This window comes from Oncorhynchus gorbuscha, linkage group LG11 (assembly GCF_021184085.1).
Source record: "Oncorhynchus gorbuscha isolate QuinsamMale2020 ecotype Even-year linkage group LG11, OgorEven_v1.0, whole genome shotgun sequence".
Lineage (NCBI taxonomy): Eukaryota > Metazoa > Chordata > Actinopteri > Salmoniformes > Salmonidae > Oncorhynchus > Oncorhynchus gorbuscha.
The window spans coordinates 81,102,546-81,124,747 of record NC_060183.1 but is presented as its reverse complement, the minus strand read 5'-3'; the positions used below and the strand labels follow the sequence as shown (position 1 = coordinate 81,124,747).

General features: G+C 43.3%; 1 protein-coding gene across 3 annotated transcripts in view; it reads right to left on the bottom strand.

Moving 5' to 3' along the window:
- The window catches only part of LOC123989545 (WD repeat-containing protein 7), a 366,883-nt gene that overhangs the window by 341,907 nt on the left and 2,774 nt on the right, over nt 1-22,202 (bottom strand). For 2 of the 3 annotated variants that reach the window (XM_046290631.1, XM_046290633.1), the window contains exons 2-9: nt 17,720-17,891; nt 16,024-16,130; nt 13,555-13,633; nt 13,074-13,248; nt 9,420-9,496; nt 8,070-8,189; nt 7,651-7,796; nt 3,270-3,372 (exon numbers count right to left, since the gene is read on the bottom strand). In XM_046290631.1, coding sequence (XP_046146587.1) covers nt 3,270-3,372; nt 7,651-7,796; nt 8,070-8,189; nt 9,420-9,496; nt 13,074-13,248; nt 13,555-13,633; nt 16,024-16,130; nt 17,720-17,878 — 966 coding nt within the window. In that variant the 5' untranslated portion in view covers nt 17,879-17,891. The remainder of the gene's footprint in view (nt 1-3,269; nt 3,373-7,650; nt 7,797-8,069; nt 8,190-9,419; nt 9,497-13,073; nt 13,249-13,554; nt 13,634-16,023; nt 16,131-17,719; nt 17,892-22,202) is intronic. The other variant, XM_046290632.1, reaches the window with a different exon arrangement.

Here is a 22,202-nt window from a genome sequence, read left to right as displayed (position 1 = left end):
GTATTGTAAGATATTACTGCACTGTTGGAGCTAGGAACACAAGACCAATACAATTTAATTTGAAGGGAACTGAAAGCTACTGTTCAGATGGTTTAAATGGAATGGTAGTCTGATGATCTATAACCCCTCACATAGCCTCATAATGTTAACTATAACCCTCACATAGCCTCATAATGTTAACTATAACTCCTCACATAGCCTCATAATGTTAACTATAACCCCTCACATAGCCTCATGTTAACTATAACCCCTCACATAGCCTCATAATGTTAATATAACCCCTCACATAGCCTCATAATGTTAATATAACCCCTCACATAGCCTCATGTTAATATAACCCCTCACATAGCCTCATGTTAACTATAACCCCTCACATAGCCTCATGTTAACTATAACCCCTCACATAGCCTCATGTTAACTATAACCCCTCACATAGCCTCATAATGTTAATATAACCCCTCACATAGCCTCAATGTTAATATAACCCTCACATAGCCTCAATGTTAATATAACCTCATAATGTCAATATAACCCCTCACATAGCCTCATAATGTTAATATAACCCCTCACATAGCCTCATAATGTTAATATAACCCCTCACATAGCCTCATGTTAACTATAACCCCTCACATAGCCTCATAATGTTAATATAACCCCTCACATAGCCTCATAATGTTAATATAACCCCTCACATAGCCTCATAATGTTAATATAACCCCTCACATAGCCTCATGTTAACTATAACCCCTCACATAGCCTCATGTTAACTATAACCCCTCACATAGCCTCATAATGTTAACTATAACCCCTCACATAGCCTCATAATGTTAATATAACCCTCACATAGCCTCAATGTTAATATAACCTCTCACATAGCCTCAATGTTAATATAACCTCATAATGTTAACTATAACCCCTCACATAGCCTCATAATGTTAATATAACCTCTCACATAGCCTCATAATGTTAATATAACCTCTCACATAGCCTCATGTTAACTATAACCTCTCACATAGCCTCATGTTAACTATAACCCCTCGCATAGCCTCATCTAAAGTTAACTCCTGCAGAATTAAGCAGTTGTTGCAGTCAAAATTTGACTCGAGAACAAGAGTGGAGAAATATGATTTATTTCAGCACCTTGAGAGAATGACTGCGTGGTCAGGGACTATCTGCAATAGTGCTCTCTTTATCAGCACCGTCAGAGCTGATAGTATTTCAACCACAATAAATATGCATCCAAGCCAAACTGAAATCTTATTAGAAACATGTTGTTTTGACAGCTTTTAGTTCCCTTAAAACCAGTCGAACTTGGAAATGTTCCAGTTTTTGTTGTTGAATTCATGTATTTTTTCCCCCGGTCCCAGAGAAGCAGCATATATCCAATTATAGACAAGTTAACTAACAAATAGCCTACAAAAAAAAATGTAAAAGTGCCACGCCCATCGGGTCACAGAAGCACACACACGAGAACACAGAACACACACACGAGAACACAGAAGAACACACACGAGAACACAGAAGAAGAACACAAAACACACACACGAGAACACAAAACACACACACACGAGAACACACAGAAAACTAATCAAAGATTGATGTGAAAGATGAACTCAATCCAAAAGATTTTAAAATAAAAGGTCAAAGACAAAGGCACTGGAGTGTTGGAGAATGACTAGAGAATAAAGGAGGGGGGGCAACAGACCTAAGAGTGGCTTCCACTCTTCTTCCACTGAGTTTTAGTTTAAATGTAGATGATAAATTGTCTACCTGTTATCAATGTATCAAATGTCATTATCGGTGTATTGATCTGATTTCTAGAGGGAAAGCAGTTTAGGGACTTGACATGCATCTGCCCCAGTGTGAAGACCAAGATGAGAATGATGATTGAGATTTTAGTGAGAGGAGCATGGAATCAGGTGAGTCAGAGTGAGTTGAGAGAACTGGCCAATCAGAAAGACAGCATCGTAGAGGTGCACACGTCACAGGGTCAGTTATCCAATCGCTGTTCAGCTTACTAAATAAACAGGGCTTTGGAGATTTGATTTTGATTGGCTGATATATCATAAACCAAAGCATGCGAGTCAATCGGAATTCAGATCAATGTATTGCAGATCGATTATCAGGCATGTCTCCATCAAGATAATACAGACCAAACACTACATTAGTAACATTTGTGGATACCAATTTGCAAATAGACTCAGCGAAATTACATCGCCCACGAGCAGCACCGCAGATATTGAGATGAGCAAGATGCAAGACTGTACTCTCACACAGTATCTGCGCATGTGTACGGGTTTGCTTCACACCGTTAGTCACGGGACCAAAATAGGGGAGAAGTTGATCCTCGTAGTTGTTGCGGAATTTGCCCCACACCGCTGATTACCTTCTGCAGCTGTGTCATATCGCTGTGTCTACTTTTAATTAACATCAAATATGGTGTTGATCAAATCACTAGTATACTATACACGGGGCACTAAATGTCGTTATCTGTCATTTCCTCATAACATCACGCCAACATACCCCGGTCTGCATGCTTCATCTCTGAACATTGAGTGAATGTGCTGAATCTGTGACTGAGAGCTGAGGGCTCCCCCTGCTGGACAGAGCCAGTGTGTGCCTCTCTCCTGCTATACACTGCAGCACTGAGCTTACTGGTGCCTCTAGAGGCTGCTGGTGGAATAGCAGCTCTGGGGTGTAGAGCTCCAAGTCTACTCCGCTGTCAGGGTGGCACAGCACCACCATGTCTACCCCCTCACCAGACTCCTCAGTCTGAGGAGCACACGCTCTCCGATCGGGGCCAAGGCCCATTGGGGAGGGTAATAAAACAGACAGAGAGCAAAACAATAAGAAAAACAACAGAAAGGCAGACAGGAAATGAATATGTAGACTAAGAAGACTACGTAACATCCTAAATTAAATACAGTACAGAACACTAGCCTGATCCCAGATCTGTTTGTGTCATTCTTGACAACTCCTTGTCACATTTGGCGAGAAAGCAAAAAACAGACTGGCACCCAGGCTAACAGACTGGCACCCAGGCTAACAGACTGGCACCCAGGCTAACAGACAAAACAAAGGACACTCTGTTACCTAGTTAAAGGACTGATACTAGCAGTCCTACTGACTCTTCAACATAAGAGAGCATGTTCCATTAACATAGAGGTGGTGTTGTGCAAAAATGACTTCAAAACAGATCAAATTTCTGTCTTTAAACCAGAAAGCTCTTCAGAGTGAGTGATTGTGTGTGATGGATGGAGAGGAGTAACCTGTTTGTCTGTGCGGTCCGCAATGCTGTACACCAGAGGTGGGATGGAGCCTTCGGCAGTCTTTCCTACATCAGTACGGAAGTGTTCACTGGCAGGCAGGCAGCTTGGAGGGGAGAGGGGAGAGGGGAGAAAGGAACAGAGGTCAGCCCAGTTTAGTTATTTCTCTCACAGCCTACAAATCAACTAAAACTACAACTAATCCACCATCGCAACTGTAAAACACACAAACCTGTAAAACAAACTAAACCTAAAACAGGGAAATCCACCTCAGAATGGTTTCTTACGGATTGGCACGTAGAAGACGAACAGCCTTTCTGACTAGTGGTTTCCCTGCTAAACCCAATCCAAACTACAACTAAAACCGCTAGTCTCAAGTGAAAACCATAGAGGCAAACATTTAAAAAAAGCTTTTCAGAGCCACTTACCAGACGGACACAATCCATAAGAAGAGGAAGTGAAATAAAACTTAGTTTAGACCAGGTATACTCTGACACATAACTCTTAATGTTCAAAGTTTCCACAAACATGAATAAAGTTGAAAATTGTCTCTTGCCTCCTGGGAAACTAGTTCCTTTCCACGCATGTATCATAGCTGACAGCAATACGGTGCATCATCTTTAGGGACCAATCAAAAATCAAGGGTGCGATACATCGACTTCTCTTAAAGTTTTTTTAATTTATTTTTAAAAATAAAAATCGCTTATCCTTTAAAATGAAAAGTTCATAAAAATACCACAATGCATTGTGCTGCTGCCAGCAATGGTTCGGGTTTACGTCCATTTCATCGCACCAGTAAGCATTACTGGAACGCAACTCCATACTGCTGTCGCTTGCTTTTCTCTGCCCTTTTTCCCAACTGTAAACAACGATGATGTCGTGTTAGAGAGTCGACTCCAAAATAATTGATTACTCGAGTCCTTGCGCTTCGACTACCGGCGTCGACTCCCAATTATGTGTGTCGAGAGTCGACTCCACAAGGAATTGACAACTCGACTCCTAAGATTCAGTGTTTTAGGAACAGAGGAGACTGATTAGTTGTCGTACTTCCAGAGAACACATAGACACGCATCTTTCACAGCGAGCTAGCAAGGAACGGAGAGAGAGGGGCACAGTAGTATAAGGCAGGTCAGTCAGGATCAGCACTAGGCCTATCCAGCGCTATTAATAAAAATAATTATCTCGCAACGCATTATCTCGAAATGTCTTAGCTTGCAATGTCTCGCAACTTCAGTAAATCAGGGCCCATCGTCAATTTATAGGATATTCTACAGGCAACAGACCAAAGACTTAACACACACTGGTATCATTAGCGCAGAAAACGATCAGGCGAGCCAGCGACCAGGGAGAAGAGGCAGGCACAAAGAACCGAGTGTAGACTGCATTTGGAAAGTATTCAGACCCTTTGACTTAATCCTTAACTTTGTTACAATTACAGCCTTACTCTAAAATGGATCAATCATCCATCTACACACAATGACACAGCAAAAGCAGGTTTTTAGAAATGTTTGCCAATTTAATAAAAACCCAGAAGTGAAATATCACATTTACGTAAAGTATTCAGACCTTCAGACCCTTTACTCAGTACTTTGTTGAAACACTGTCAGTGATTGCAGCTTGAGTATTCTTGGGTATGAAGCTACAAGCTTGGCACGCCTGTATTTGGAGAGTTTCTCCCATTCTTCTTTGCAGAGCCTCTCAAGCTCTGTCAGGTTGGATGTGGAGTGTCACTGAACAGCTATTTTCAGGTCTCTCCAGAGATGTTCGATCGGTTTCAAGTTCGGGCTCTGGCTGGGCCACTCAAGTACATTCATAGACTTGTCCCGAAGCCACTTCTGCGTTGTCTTAGCTGTGTGCTTAGGGTCGTTGTCCTGTTGGAAGGTGAACCTTCGCCCCCCCAGTCTGAGGTCCTGAGCAGGTTTTCATCAAGGCTCTCTGTGCTTTGCTCCGTTCATCTTTTCCTCGACTAGTCTCTCAGTCCCTGCCGCATGATGCTGCCACCACCATGTAGGGATGGTGCCAGGTTTCCTCCAGGCGTAACGCTTGGCATTCAGGGGAGAGAGTTCAATCTTGGTTTCATCAGACCAGAGAATCTACTTTCTCATGGTCTGAGAGTCCTTTAGTAGCCTTTTGGCAAACTCCAAGCGGGCTGTCATGTGACTTTTACTGCAGCGTGGCTTCTGTCTGGTCACTCTACCATAAAAGGCCTGATTGGTGGAGAGATGGGAGAACCTCCAGAAGGACAACCATCTCCACAGAGGAGGAGCTCTACAGCTCTGTCAGACTGACCATTGGGTTCTGAGCACCTCCCTGACCAAGGCACTTCTCCCCCGATTGCTCAGTTTGGCTGGGTGGCCAGCTCTAGGAAGAGTCTTGGTGGTTCCAAACATCTTCCATTCAACAATGGAGGCCAATGTGTTCTTGGGGACCTTCAATACTGCAGATATTTTTTGGTACCCATCCCCAGATATGGCTCTGTCTGGATCTATAGACAATTCCTTCAACCTCATGGCTTGTTTTTCCCTTCTCTGACATGTACTGTCAACTGTGGGACCTTTTATATAGACAGGTGTGTTTCTTTCCCAAAATAATCATGTCCAAACTATTGAATTTACCACCAGGTGGACTCAAAATCGAGTTGTTGAAACATCTCAAGGATCATCAATGGAAACAGGATGCACCCGATCTCAACTTCAAGTCTCATAGCAAAGGGTCTGAATACTTAACTCCACCGTTCAAAGGTTTAGGGTCACTTAGAAATTCTTGTTTTTGAAAGAAAAGCAAAAAAATGTGTCCATTAAAATATCAAATTTATCAGAAATATAGTGTAGACATTGTTAATGTTGTAAATGACTATTGTAGCTGGAAAAGGCAGACTCTTATGGAATATCTACATAGGTGTAGATTCCCATTATCAGCAGCCATCACTCCTGTGTTCCAATGGCACATTGTGTTAGCCGAACCAAGTTTATAATTTTAAAATTATTATTATAAAAAGGCTAATTGATCATTAGAAAACCATTTTGCAATTATGTTAGCACAGCTGACAACTGCTGCTGTCCTGATTAAAGATTAAATAAAAACTGGCCTTCTTTAGACTAGTTGAGTATCTGGAGCATCAGCATTTGTGGGTTCGATTACAGGCTCAAAATGGCCAGAGACAAACTTGTCAGTCTATACTTGTTCTGGGAAATAAAACTATTCCATGTGAGAAATTGCCAAGAAACTGAAGATCTCGTACAACGCTCCCTTCACAGAACAGCGCAAACCAGCTCTAATCAGAATTGAAAGAGTGGGAGGCCCCGGTGCACAACTGAGCAAGAGGACAAGTACATTAGAGTGACGAGTTTGAGAAACAGACGACTGATAAATTTCATGTTATTTTAAAAAGGACAAAAAAAGAATTGCTTATCTTTCAAAAACAAGGACATTTCTAAATGACCACAAACTTTTGAATGATAGTGTAGGTATTTGTTGCTGTTTAAAAAAAAAAAATTTTTTTAACTGTCCTCGCTTTGTCATTATGGGTACATTGATGACCAAAAAAATCTAATAAAGTATTTGATCCATTTTAAAATAAGGCTGTAATGGAACAAAATGTGGAGAAAATCAAGGGGTCTGAATACTTCCTGAAGGCGTTGTATGTCTTAGTAAACTGTATCTCAAACGCAAATTCACCAAATGATTCTAGTTTGAACCTCCCTGGTTTTATTTACATTACACAAATTTCCACAGGCCTTTAGCCCGTTGTCTAGTGAGGATATAACATGGAAAATCATGTGTGATAATTGCATTGTGCATTTAAAAAATAATCATTACTGACCTTCATTCATAGTTGTCAGGTGATTCGAAGTAGAAGGGTACAACGAGTATAACAGACACCATAACAGACACCATAACAGACACCAAACAGACACCATAACAGACACCATAACATAACAGACACCATAACATAACAGACACCATAACATAACAGACACCATAACAGACTAACAGACACACTGTAACAGACTAACAGACACACTGTAACAGACTAACAGACACACTGTAACAGACTAACAGACACACTGTAACAGACTAACAGACACCGTAACAGACTAACAGACTAACAGACACCATAACAGACTAACGGACACCATAACAGACTAACGGACACCATAACAGACTAACGGACACCATAACAGACTAACGGACACCATAACAGACTAACGGACACCATAACAGACACCATAACAGACACCATAACAGACACCATAACAGACACCATAACAGACTAACGGACACCATAACAGACACCATAACAGACACCATAACAGACACCATAACAGACACCATAACAGACACCATAACACACGTCTCCTATACAGGTGATGTTGGTCCTCACCTGGCGGGGAGCTTGTAGATGTAGGAGCATCCGTCCTCGGTCCAGATGATGATCTTGTCAGCGGCGATGAAGTCTCCTCCGGTCCAGGACTGGTCGTTCTCACTGGGCACTGAGCACAGCAAGGAATAGTCCCCCGCATCAAACACCTGACACAAACATTTCAGGATACGTTAGTCCAAGATTAAGAGTTGTCGTAACCCCCCCCATGCCGAAGACTCAAACACAAAGCTACGCTACTGTTGCCTGATGCCCAATCGGTTTGTGTCGTCTTGCCACAACTCCTATTGTCATATTGACAGCATAAACAGATCTGGAAACAGGCCTAATCTAAGGGGCTTAGGTCTACAGTGTGATTCTATGAATGTTTCAACTAGGGCAGTGAGGGAGAGACCCAGAGAGCATGGGCTCTAGCCACCTACCCTCCAGTACTTGGAGCAGACCACCAGCAGAGAGAGCTGTGTGAAGGTGCAGAAGGAGATGCTCTGACAGCCCCCACAGTAGATGGGCTTAGACTCCTCCTCAAACACTGGATCCAGATCCTGTTGGGGAACAGGAAGAGGAAACGCACACGTAGGAGGTGACCGAAATGCATTATTCATTTCCATCCCACTTAGCGACCGCTAATGATCCTAGGAACAACTAAAAAAAAAAAAATAGAACTACAATAGACATTTGAATTGGCTGCGTGTGTCCCAGTTACTCTAATTAGTCCCAATAGTCATGATATTAGCTGGAACAAATCCTGGTTAATAGGAGTATTGTGTAGATGATCACAACAACAACAGTATCGATCACAACAACATCCTGATGTGCCCCTGTCCCCCTCTATCCACATCCTGTTGACATCCTGATGTGTCTCAGTAACACTCTACCCACATCCTGATGTGTCTCAGTAACTCTACCCACATCCTGTTGACATCCTGATGTGCCTCTGTCCCCCTCTACCCACATCCTGATGTGCCTCTGTCCCCCTCTACCCACATCCTGATGTGCCTCTGTCCCCCTCTACCCACATCCTGATGTGCCTCTGTCCCCCTCTACCCACATCCTGATGTGCCTCTGTCCCCCTGACCCATCCTGATGTGTCTCTGTCCCCTCTACCCACATCCTGATGTGCCTCTGTCCCCCACCCCTCTACCCATCATCCTGATGTGCCTACTCCTCCCCCTCTACCCACATCCTGATGTGCCTCTGTCCCCCTCTACCCACATCCTGATGTGCCTCTGTCCCCCTCTACCCGCATCCTGTTGACATCCTGATGTGTCTCAGTAACCTCTACCCACATCCTGTTGACATCCTGATGTGTCTCAGTAACACTCTACCCGCATCCTGTTGACATCCTGATGTGTCTCAGTAACACTCTACCCGCATCCTGTTGACATCCTGATGTGTCTCAGTAACACTCTACCCACATCCTGTTGACATCCTGATGTGTCTCAGTAACACTCTACCCACATCCTGTTGACATCCTGATGTGTCTCAGTAACCCCACATCCTGTTGACATCCTGATGTGCCTCAGTAACACTCTACCCACATCCTGTTGACATCCTGATGTGCCTCAGTAACACCTGTTGACATCCTGATGTGCCTCAGTAACTCTACCCACATCCTGTTGACATCCTGATGTGCCTCAGTAACTCTACCCACATCCTGTTGACATCCTGATGTGCCTCAGTAACTCTACCCACATCCTGTTGACATCCTGATGTGCCTCAGTAACTCTACCCACATCCTGTTGACATCCTGATGTGCCTCAGTAACACTCTACCTGCATCCTGTTGACATCCTGAGTGATGATCCACACCTTCAGTATCCCAGTGACAGATACTGCTACCACTGTGTCCTCTGAAAAGATATGACACATTATGATGAGGGGACAGTGTCAGTTTAACAGCCTATAATTGTTTAATGAAGTGATTTTACCAACACAACAATTGGGTGACAATGCAATGTTTTAGTCTGAGTGGTTTTATTATTTTATTTTACCTTTATTTAACTAGGAACAAATTATTATTTACAATGACGGCCTACCAGGGAACAGTGGGTATTTACCATGGCCAACTGCCTGTTTAGGGGCAGAACGACAGAGTCTTACCTTGTCAGCTCGGGGGTTTGAACTTGCAACCTTCCGGTTACTAGTCCAACACTCTAACCACTAGGCTACCCTGCCGCACCAAATCAGGAGTTTACAGTTTGCATCAACTATCAATGGCTCAATACAACCATACAGACCGTGACGGTTGAGCAACGTTACCATGGTAAATACAGACTGACGGTTGAGCAACGTTACCATGGTAAATACAGACCGTGACGGTTGAGCAACGTTACCATGGTAAATACAGACCGTGACGGTTGAACAACGTTACCATGGTAAATACAGACCGTGACGGTTGAACAACGTTACCATGGTAAATACAGACCGTGACGGTTGAACAACGTTACCATGGTAAATACAGACGTTGGTCAGGTAAATACAGACAGTGACGGTTGAGCTATCCATGGTAATCCAGAGTTTGAACAACGTTACCATGGTAAATACAGACCGTAGTGGAACAACGTTACCATGTAAATACAGACTGGATGAGCAGTTACCATGGTAAATACAGACCGGCTTGAGCAACGTTGGTAAATACAGACCGTGTTGAACAACGGACCATGGTAAATACAGTTACCATGAGGTTGAACAACGTTACCAGGTAAATACAGACCGTTTTGAAAAACGTCCCAAAATACAGACCGTGCCTTTTCCCTTCTGATTCTGGAAAACCTGTAAATACAGGTAAAGCTTCCTGGTAAATACAGACCGTGAGCACGTTGAGAACCGTGACGGTTGAGCAACGTTACCATGGTAAATACAGACCGTGACGGTTGAGCCGTTACCATGGTAAATACAGACCGTGGCGGTTGAGCAACGTTACCATGGTAAATACAGACCGTGACGGTTGAGCAACGGTGGTAAATACAGACCGTGACTGACCTTGAACAACGTTACCATGGTAAATACAGACCGTGTGTTGAGCAACGTTGGTAAATACAGTGTGTGAACAACGTTGGTAAATACAGACCGTGACGGTTGAACAACGTTACCATGGTAAATACAGACCGTGACGGTTGAGCAACGTGGTAAATACAGACCGTGACGGTGAGCAACGTGTAAATACAGACCGTGACGTTGAGCAACGTGGTAAATACAGACCGTGTGGTTGAACAACGTTACCATGGTAAATACAGACCGTGACGGTTGAACAACGTTATGATGAAATACAGTACCAGCATAACACAGCATAATACAGACCGATAGCATATTATTGTATATACAGAGAATAGCAACGTTACCATGGTAAATACAGACTGAGCATACTAAATAGACCGATTGAACAACGCATTGCATAGCATACTAACAACGTAGGTAAATACATTGCCGTAGCATAACGTATAGGTAAATACAGTTACATTTGAGCAACGTTACCAGCATACTAACAACGTTAGGAAATACAGCATTGCATAGCATACTAAATACAGGATAGCAACGTTATTGACATAGCATACTATAGGTAAATACAGACTGATTGAGCATAGCATAAATACAGACTGAGGTTGAGCAACGTTACCATGGTAAATACAGCATACTGATAGGTTGCATAGCATACGTTAGGATACAGACATGACGGTTGAACATACTACCATGGTAAATACAGACCGTAGCATTACTGGTATACGGTTGGTGAAGCGTTACCATGAAATACAGTGACGGTTGAACAACGATAGCATAGCATACTATAGAATCTAATCCAAGGATAGCAGTTAGCATGTTAGCTATAGGAAGGTTCAGTTACATTTTCAAAAATCCCAAAATCCCTGCCTTTTCCCTTCTGATTCTGGAAAACCTGTGGTAAAGCTCCTGAAATTTTGGAACCCTATGGTTGACTGACCTAGCATACTATAGGATGTGCATAGCATGATGAATAGTATAGCATAACACAGCATAATATAGGATAGCATATTATTGTATATCAGAGAATAGTATCGTATTAGGATAGCATAGCATACTATAGGATAGCATAGCATACTATAGGATAGCATAGCATACTATAGGATAGCATTGCATAGCATACTATAGGATAGTATTGCATAGCATACTATAGGATAGTATTGCATAGCATAGGATAGTATTGCATACTATAGGATAGTATTGTATAGCATAGCATACTATAGGATAGTATTGTATAGCATAGCATAGTATAGGATAGTATTGTATAGCATAGCATAATAGGATAGTATTGTATAGCATAGCATACTATAGGATAGTATTGTATAGCATAGCAAAGGATAGTGTATAGCATAGCATAGTATAGGATATAGGATAGCATATTGTATAGCATAGCATAGTATAGGATAGTATTGTATAGCATAGCATAGTATAGGATAGTATTGTATAGCATAGCATACTATAGGATAGTATAGCATAGCATACTAAAGGATAGTATTGCATAGCATACTATAGGATAGTATTGGATAGCATACTATAGGATAGTATAGCATAGCATACTATAGGATAGTATTGTATAGCATAGCATACTATAGGATAGTATTGTATAGCATACTATAGGATAGTATTGTATAGCATACTAATATAGGATAGTATTGTATAGCATAGCATACTATAGGATAGTATTGTATAGCATAGCATAATATAGGATAGTATTGTATAGCATAGCATAGGATAGTATAGCATAGCATACTATAGGATAGTATTGTATAGCATAATATAGGATAGTATATAGCATAATATAGGATAGTATTGTATAGCATAATATAGGATAGTATTGTATAGCATAATATAGGATAGTATTGTATAGCATAATATAGGATAGTATTGTATAGCATAATATAGGATAGTATTGTATAGCATAATATAGGATAGTATTGTATAGCATAATATAGGATAGTATTGTATAGCATAATAGGATAGTATTGTATAGCATAATATAGGATAGTATTGTATAGCATAATATAGGATAGTATTGTATAGCATAATATAGGATAGTATTGTATAGCATAATATAGGATAGTATTGTATAGCATAATATAGGATAGTATTGTATAGCATAATAAAGGATAGTATAGCATAGCATACTATAGGATAGTATTGTATAGCATAATATAGGATAGTATTGTATAGCATAATATAGGATAGTATTGTATAGCATAATATAGGATAGTATTGTATAGCATACTATAGGATAGTATTGTATAGCATAGCATACTATAGGATAGTATTGTATAGCATAGCATACTATAGGATAGTATTTTATAGCATAGCATACTATAGGATAGTATTGTATAGCATAGCATACTATAGGATAGTATTTTATAGCATAATATAGGATAGTATTGTATAGCATAGTGTGAAGTAGGCTACCTTGTGTGCGATGTGAGTGTATGATGCTCATGGAGCTGATCCAATCAGGAGAGATCTTAGAGACGAGGGAGTAGAGGACCTCCAGGCTGGTGGCGTCCACCACTAGGATCTCTGGGTAATGTCCATTACACAGCAGACGACCCTCACGCTGCGTACCGATGGTGAACTGGTAGAACTAGACAGAGGAGAAGAGTGAGGGTTAGAGTTGGGGTTAGTTCCAAGGATAGTAGCACCTAGGATCTCTGGGTAACAACAGTCTCGGGGGACTAGTCCAAGTGGAACAACAGTCTCGGGGGACTAGTCCAGGTGGAACAACAGTCTCGGGGGACTAGTCCAGGTGGAACAACAGTCTCGGGGGACTAGTCCAGGTAGAACAACAGTCTCGGGGGACTAGTCCAGGTGGACTACAGCCGTGGACTACAGCCATGGACTACAGCCATGGACTACAGATACGTGGTGAGAAAAAAACCATATACGTTACCTGGATCCCGGTGTGAGCGCAGGCCAGCTTAGTGAACTCAATACAGCGTCCATCGTTGACATCCCACAAGCACATCTCCCTGCACACAAAGCAGATAGTGAATAGACAACATTAGAGCAATAACTGATACCATACATACAAAAGTATGTGGACACCCCTTCAAATTAGTGGATTCTGCTATTTCAGCCACACCCGTTGCTGACAGATGTATAAAATGGAGCACACTGCCATGCAATCTCCATAGACAAACATTGGCAGTAGAATGGCCTTACTGAAGAGCTCAGTGACTTTCAACGTGGCACCATCATAGGATGCCACCTTTCTATCAAGACAGTTCGTCAAATTTCTGCCCTGCTGGAGCTGACCCCAGTCAACTGTATGTGCTGTTACTGTAAAGTGGAAACGTCTAGGAGCAACAACGGCTAAGCCGCGAAGTGGTAAGCCACACAAGCTCACAGAATGGGACCGACGAGTGCTTTAAAGCGTAGCGAGTACAAATTGTCTGTCCTCACTACAGAGTTCCAAATTGCCTCTGGAAGCAACGTCAGCGCAACAACTGGTCAGCAACAACTGCCACAATTCATAGTGCCAACTGTCAAGTTTGGTGGAGGAGGAATAATTGTCTGGGGCTGTTTTTCATGGTTTGGGTTAGGCCTCTTAGTTCCAGTGAAGGGAAATCTTAACGCTACAGCATACAATGACATTCTAGACGATTCTGTGCTTCCAACTTGGTGGCATCAGTTTGGGGAAGGCCCTTTCCCGTTTCAGCATGACAATGCCCCCCCTACAAAAAGTGAGGTCCATGCAGAAATGGTTTGTCAAGATCGGTGTGGAAGAACTTGATTGCCTGCACCTCCACCCATTGGGATGAATTGGAACGCTGACTGCAAGCCAGGCATTTACCGCCCAAAATCAGTGCCGACCTCACTAACACTCCCTGCAGGAATGTTCCATCATCTAGCGGAAAGCAGAAGAGTGGAGGCTTTTATAGCAGCAAAGGGGGTCCAACTCCATATTAATGCCCATCATTTTGTAATGAGATGTTTGACGAGCAGGTACTTTTAGTCATGTAGTGTAACACATATTGAATCATGTATTACCAAAAAGAAAAAGTGTTAAACAAATCAAAATATATTTTATATTTGAGATTCTTCAAAGTAGCCACCCTTTGCCTTGATGACAGCTATGCACACTCCTGGCATTCTCTCAACTTAGCTTCACCTGGAATACATTTCCAATAGTCTTGAAGGAATTCCCACATATGCTGAGCACTTGTTGAGTGCCATTCTTTCACTCAGCGGTCCAACTCATCCCAAATCATCTCAATTGTGTTGAGGTCAGGTGATTGTGGAGGCCAGGTCATCTGATGCAGCACTCCATCACAATACTTCTTGGTCAAATAGCCCTTTTTTTGCCCCGAGGTGTGTTTTGGGTCATTGTTCTGTTGAAAAACAAATGATAGTCCCACTAAGCGCAAACCAGATGGGAGGCGTATCGCTGCAGAACGCTGTAGTAGCCATGCAGGTTAAGTGTGCCCTGAATTCTAAATAAATCACAGAGTCACCAATTTCTGAGGCTGGTAATTCTAATGAACTTCCTCTGCAGCAGAGGTAACTCTGGGTCTTCCTTTCCTGTGGCAGTCCTCATGAGAGCCAGTTTCATCATAGCGCTTGATGGTATTTGTGACTGCACTTGAAGAAACTGTCAAAGTCCTTGCAATAGGGCTATCTTCTGTATACCACCCCTAACATGTCACAAGACAACTGATTGGCTCCCTGTGGGGCACGCCCACCACTGGCTCCCTGTGGGGCACGCCCACCACTGTACTCCCTGTGGGGCACGCCCACCACTGTACTCCCTGTGGGGCACGCCCACCACTGTACTCCCTGTGGGGCACGCCCACCACTGTGCTCCCTGTGGGGCACGCCCACCACTGTACTCCCTGTGGCGCACGCCCACCACTGTACTCCCTGTGGCGCACGCCCACCACTGTACTCCCTGTGGCGCACGCCCACCACTGTACTCCCTGTGGCGCACGCCCACCACTGTACTCCCTGTGGCGCACGCCCACCACTGTACTCCCTGTGGGGCACGCCCACCACTGTACTCCCTGTGGCGCACGCCCACCACTGTACTCCCTGTGGCGCACGCCCACCACTGTACTCCCTGTGGCGCACGCCCACCACTGTACTCCCTGTGGGGCACGCCCACCACTGTACTCCCTGTGGCGCCCACCACTGCCCCTGTGGGGCACCACTGTACTCCCTGTGGCGCACGCCCACCACTGTACTCCCTGTGGCGCACGCCCACCACTGTACTCCCTGTGGCGCACGCCCACCACTGTACTCCCTGTGGCGCACGCCCACCACTGTACTCCCTGTGGCGCACGCCCACCACTGTACTTCCTGTGGCGCACGCCCACCACTGTACTCCCTGTGGCGCACGCCCACCACTGTAGTCACTACTCACCCACTCTCTGAGGCGCTGACGATGTACTGCTTGTCACTGCAGGGGCTGGCTTTAGACAGGCAGGTGATGGAGGCTGTGTGACCGAACAACATGGCCCTGGGACTGATCTGAGAACAGCACAGGAGACAGGACAGTCAAGTCAGGTAAACCAGGCAACCAATCAGGACAGAGGCACACCGCTGTTTCACGTTCACATTAAGATCCTCTTTTACCTGCGAATTAACACAGTAACAACATTACACAGGCCACTCAGGTGTGCCTGGCCTACATCAGGGGTAGGCAACTAGATTCAGCCACGCAACGATTTTATGTTGAGAGTGAATGGTCTGGTGGCCAGAAAATGCAAATAATGTGTACACCCCAAATTGACCAAAACTAAGCACAAAAATGTTTTGCAAGTAGATTATTTATTTTAGTGTACGTTTCTAAAACACGAACCCGTGGGCCTCCATCGGGGAAACAGTAAGGCTGAGTAGCCCAGTGGTTAGAGCGTTGGACTAGTAACCGGAAGGTTGAGAGTTCAAACCCCTGAGCTGACAAGGTACAAATTTGTCGTTCTGCCCCTGAACAGGCAGTTAACCCACTGTTCCCAGGCTGTCATTGAAAATAAGAATTTGTTCTTAACTGACTTGCCTAGTTAAATAAAGGTAAAATAAAATAAAAATAGTTAGATTATAAAATGAATCTATGATCAATGTGTTTGGGACCGATTGAGATACATTGTCTTGATATAGTAAAATAGCATGTCTATGTATAATGGAATGAAGTAGATTACCTGGGCTTCTAGTGATTCTGAACAGAACAGTTATTTCCTCTAATTACTATGGCTGAGGGATTAGCATATAGTATTTTAATCATATGAATGAAATTGGAGCCAAGTACCACATGTTCCAAGACGGACCAGAGATGTGACCATTCTAGTCTATCAAAACCATTTTCTGCATGGAGAGATAAGGCTGTAATAAGCATCTAAGATGTGTAATACGCGACAGAGATTTACCAAGGATAAAGTATTATGTATTTTTATGTTGTATTTTACCCCCAATTTTGATCGTCTCATCGCTGCAACTCCCCAACGGGCTCGGGTGGCAAAGGTCGAGTCATGCGTCCTACGAAACATTTAACCGCCAAACCGCGCTTCTTAACACCCGCCCACTTAACCCGGAAGTAAATCTCCTCACAAACAATCTCCTGGGAAAGTAGCGGCCAGCCGTTTCTGCGGTCTGGTTTTGAGAGCCGCCACATTGTTGACGGACAGATAATGATATCGAGCGAAAGTTGCTAGTTCGTTATTTTCATACAATGAATGTCCCCACACCTTAATGTGGTGTTGACAACTGACCATTTGGTTTATTCTTAGTAATTTTGCTAAAGAAAAGCCCCGATAACGACAGATGTTTAATTTCATCTCTTGATTACATTGAGAATTGCATCACGTTAATTTATTATTTATTTGTGGGAATACTTGGGAACAGATTTCCTAAATTAAAAACCTGGTGATTTTACAATCTTTTTTGACCAAAAACCAAAATTCTCCCAAAATCTTTGCACCCCCGAGCCACCTATTGCCAATCCCTGGCCTACGTGGACAAACTTTCTTTTTTTTTGGGGGGTCCATATATAACCAGAATGAGTAACATGTTTACCTTTCGGACCAAAACGCATGTTTGGAGGTCAAAGGTCACGTCAGGCTTACCTCGAGGTCAGAGGTCATGTCCCAAATGCAGATCTGTCCATCGTGGCAGCCGGTGATGATGGTGGCGAGGTCATCCATGACCAGCAGGCTGGAGATGCAGTGAGTGGGCGCCGTCCGGCCCCACAGCACTATGGGTAAAACCAGGCTGTTTCCTGACATTTTCTCTGTTGACCTGTAGAGAGGAGAGAGAGGGAAAGAGTTAAAGAGCTGACAAACATTGGTGGGAGGGCACTACACAAGGCAGCATTGAGGTCATCGAGGTCATTATTGAAGGGCAGACCATAGACTTTACAGTGGGTGACGTACCATTACTGCGTTAGAGAGTTACTGTCGGCACGTTAGAGTAGTTTCAGATCAATTCCACACTTTCCAATAACCTCTTCACAAATCTACGGTCAATAGTCTGTGGTAATTCAAATAAAACATGAAGGACTATTGTGACACTCACACAATCATAAGATAGGCCATCGGTATCTCTGTCACTAAGGTTCGTTTTAGGGAAGCAACGCAAAACAGGAATTTTCTCCAATGAAAGACAGAGACCATTACCAAGGCATAACAAAGAAAAGCAGAACCAACTGCCAACTTAGGTCAGAGTGCTTTCATGACCTGGCCGAAAACCCACGAATCACATTTAAAAATGTAATGTTTACAATAATTAAAATAGGCTCTTGAAAACAAATTAATGGCCATCTGTTTTATGCTACACAAATCATTCACCTATTGAACATTACTGCCCCGTAGTAACATAGCTTTCACACATGAGTCATATTGAGCTAAGTCCCAAGCACAATATCCAGATTAAAATGTAAAGATCAAACTGTAGATGAAATAAAAGCAGAACTGTGGAGATACCCCATGTGAAATGGTACTGAACAACAGAACAGCCTACACTATTACAACTCATTTTACTGCAAAATGTCTACTGGTCAACATCCTTCCAAACAAGCGGACAAACCGTGAAAATAATTCCTAATCATCTAGCCAAAACTTATTATTTTTTTTTTTTAATAAGCCATAAAATGGAGGCTAGAGATTAGAGACACATCTAGATTCTTCTAGAATACTGAACACAAAAGGTTAGGCCTAAGTCATTCAGTGTCCAAGATTAAAAATCGGCAGTACAGTACCTTATGATACACTCATGACTTGTCTCAGTCAGAGCAGACCTGAGCCTGCGAAACATCACTTTTATCTTCCCAAGATGCATCAGCTTCATTTTTGGATAATTCAGTGATATCGCTGTCGTAGCACCAGAAATACCTCTGCTATCAATCCAACAAACTAGTACTAGACAGTGACACACTGCTTTTGACTTTCAAAGTCTACCACCAATCTCTCCCTACAGGCTTTCAGAGTTTAATCAATCAAAATCAGGCAGCGTGCACACAACAGCAGGACATGGAGTCAGTGAAGTGAGGGCGATCCATAGAACCACATAGTGCTTTGTAGGGAATAGGCTGCGATTTAGGACACAACCTGTGTGACGTACAGAAAAACATGTGCCGTCTGTTGGCGAAATTAACAGGGCAGGACTGTGAACTGCGTATATTTTGTAACCTATTGTTATTGGTTTTGTGTTAGCACACTTTGTGTCGTGATAACCTATCCGCATCGAAAGAAACAAGAAGTTAAGCTTTCACAACAAGCAGCTGCATCAATAATAGGTGAGGACAGAGCAGTGGGAGGACTGAGGCGGCAGGCTGGCAGGTTGCAACAGGCATCATTATCTTCCCATTCCATCACCTATAGCAACAACATCAGGCCTAGGCACAGGACGAACCTCTCAAGAAGCCTAGGTAGAGTACCTCACGATAAACTGTAGACCACACTACCTACCAAGAGTGAGTATTCATCTAGATTATTCGTAGCCGTCTATATACAATTGAAGTCGGAAGTTTACATACACTTAGGTTAGAGTTATTAAAACTCGTCTTGTTAACAAACTATAGTTTTGGCAAGTCAGTTAGGACATCTACTTTGTGCATGACAAGTAATTTTTCCAACAATTTTTTTACAGATTATTTCATTAATAATTCACTGCATCACAATTCCAGTGGGTCAGAAGTTGACTGTGCCTTTGAACAGCTTGGAAAATTCCAGAAAATTATGTCATGGCTTTAGAAGTTTCTGATAGGCTAATTGACATCATTTGAGTCAATTGGAGGTGTGCCTGTGGATTTCATACCTTCCCTGGGAGGGGTGCGTCACCTGAGTGGGTTGAGTCACTGATGTGATCTTCCTGTCTGGGTTGCCACCCCCCCTAGGCGGTGTGGGGGCTGTGCTTTGGCCAAGTGGGTGGGGTTATATCCTTCCTGTTTGGCCCTGTCCGGGGGTGTCCTCAGATGGGGCCACAGTGTCTCCTGACCCCTCCTGTCTCAGCCTCCAGTATTTATGCTGCAGTAGGTTGTGTCGGGGGCTAGGGTCAGTTTATTATATCTGGACTACTTCTCCTGTCTTATGCGGTGTCCTGTGTGAATTTAAGTATGCTCTCTCCAACTCTCTTTCGAACATAACGATGGCCATAATGACCATCGTTATGTTTGGAGGAAAAGGGGGAACGCTTGCAAGCCGAAGAACACCATCCCAACTGTGAAACACGGGTGTGGCAGCATCATGTTGTGGGGGTGTTTTGCTGCCGGAGGGACTGGTGCACTTCACAAAATAGATGGCATCATGAGGCAGGACAATTATGTGGATATATTGAAGCAACATCAAGATATCAGTCAGGAAGTTAAAGCTTGGTCGCAAATGGGTCTTCCAAATGGACAATGGCACCAAGCATACTTTCAAAGTTGTGGCAAAATGGCTTAAGGACAACAAAGGCAAGGTATTGGAGTGGCCATCACAAAACCCTGACCTCAATCCTATAGAACATTTGTGGGCAGAACTGAAAGTGTGTGTGTGAGCAAGGAGGCCTACAAACCTGACTCAGTTACACCAGCTCTGACAAGAGGAATGGGACAAAATTCATCCAACTTATTGTGGGAAGCTTGTGGAAGGCTACCCGAAACGTTTGACCCAAGTGAAACAATTTCAAGGCAACGCTACCAAATACTAATTGAGTGTATGTAAACTTCTGACCCACTGGGAATGTGATGAAAGAAATAAAAGCTGAAAAATCATTATCTCTACTATTATTCTCACATTTCACATTCTTAAACTAAAGTGGTGATCCTAACTGACCTAAAACAGGGAATTTTTACTAGGATTAAATGTCAAGAATTGTGAAAAACTGAGTTTAAATGTATTTGGCTAAGGTGTATGTAAACTTCCGACTTCAACTGTACAACCACAAACCGATGCTGGCACTAAGACCGCACTCAACGAGCTGTAGGCCAAAAGCAAACAGGAAAATGCTCATCCAGAAGTGGCACTCCTAGTGGCCGGGGACTTTAATGCAGGGAAACTTAAATCCGTTTAACCATATTTCTACCAGCATGTCACATGTCCAACCAGAGAAGAAGAAAAAATATTCTAGACCACCTTTACTCCACACACAGAGACTCATACAAAGCTCTCTCCTGTCCTCCATTTGGCAAAATCTGATCATAATTCTGTCCTCCTGATTCCTGCTGACAAGCAAAAATTTAAGCAGGAAGTACCAGTGACTCGCTCAATACGGAAGTGGTCTGATGACACAGATGCTACACTACAGGACTGTTTTGCTAGCACAGACTGGAATATGTTCTGGGATTCATCCAATGGCATTGAGAAGAATATCACCTCGGTCCCCAGCTTCATCAATAAGTGCATTGAGGACGTTGTCCCCACAGTGGCCGTAAGTACATACCCCGCTTATAAGAAATCCTGCTATGCTCTCAAAAGAACCATCAAACAGGCAAAGTGTACATACAGGACTAAGATCGATGTCTCGTACACCGGCTCTGACACTCATCAGATATGGCAGGGCTTGCAAACTATTACAGACTACAAAGGGACACCCAGACGCGAGCTGCCCAGTGACATAAGCCTACCATACGAGACAAATGCATTTTATGCTGGCTTCGAGGCAAGCAACACTGAAGCATGCATATGAGAGCACCAGCTGTTCCGGACGACTGTGTGATCATGCTCTCCGCGGCCGATGTAAGCAAGACCATAAAACAGGTCAACATTCACAAGCAGCGGGGACAGACGGATTATCAGGATGTGTACAGTGTGGATCAACTGGCAAGTGTCCACACTGATATTTTCAACCTCTCCCTGACTGAGTCTGCAATACCTACATGTTTCAAGCAAACCACCATAGTCCCTGGGTCCAAGAATGCAAAGGTAACTTGCCTAAAATACTAATTTCATGTACCACTCAAGTCGGTAGCCATGAAGTGCTTTGAAATGCTAGTCATGGCTCACATCAATACCATCACCCCAGAAACCCTAGACACACTCCAAGTTGCATATCATCTCAACAGATCCACAGATGACGCAATCTCGAATACACTCCATACTGCCCTTTCCCACCTGGACAAAAGGAACACCT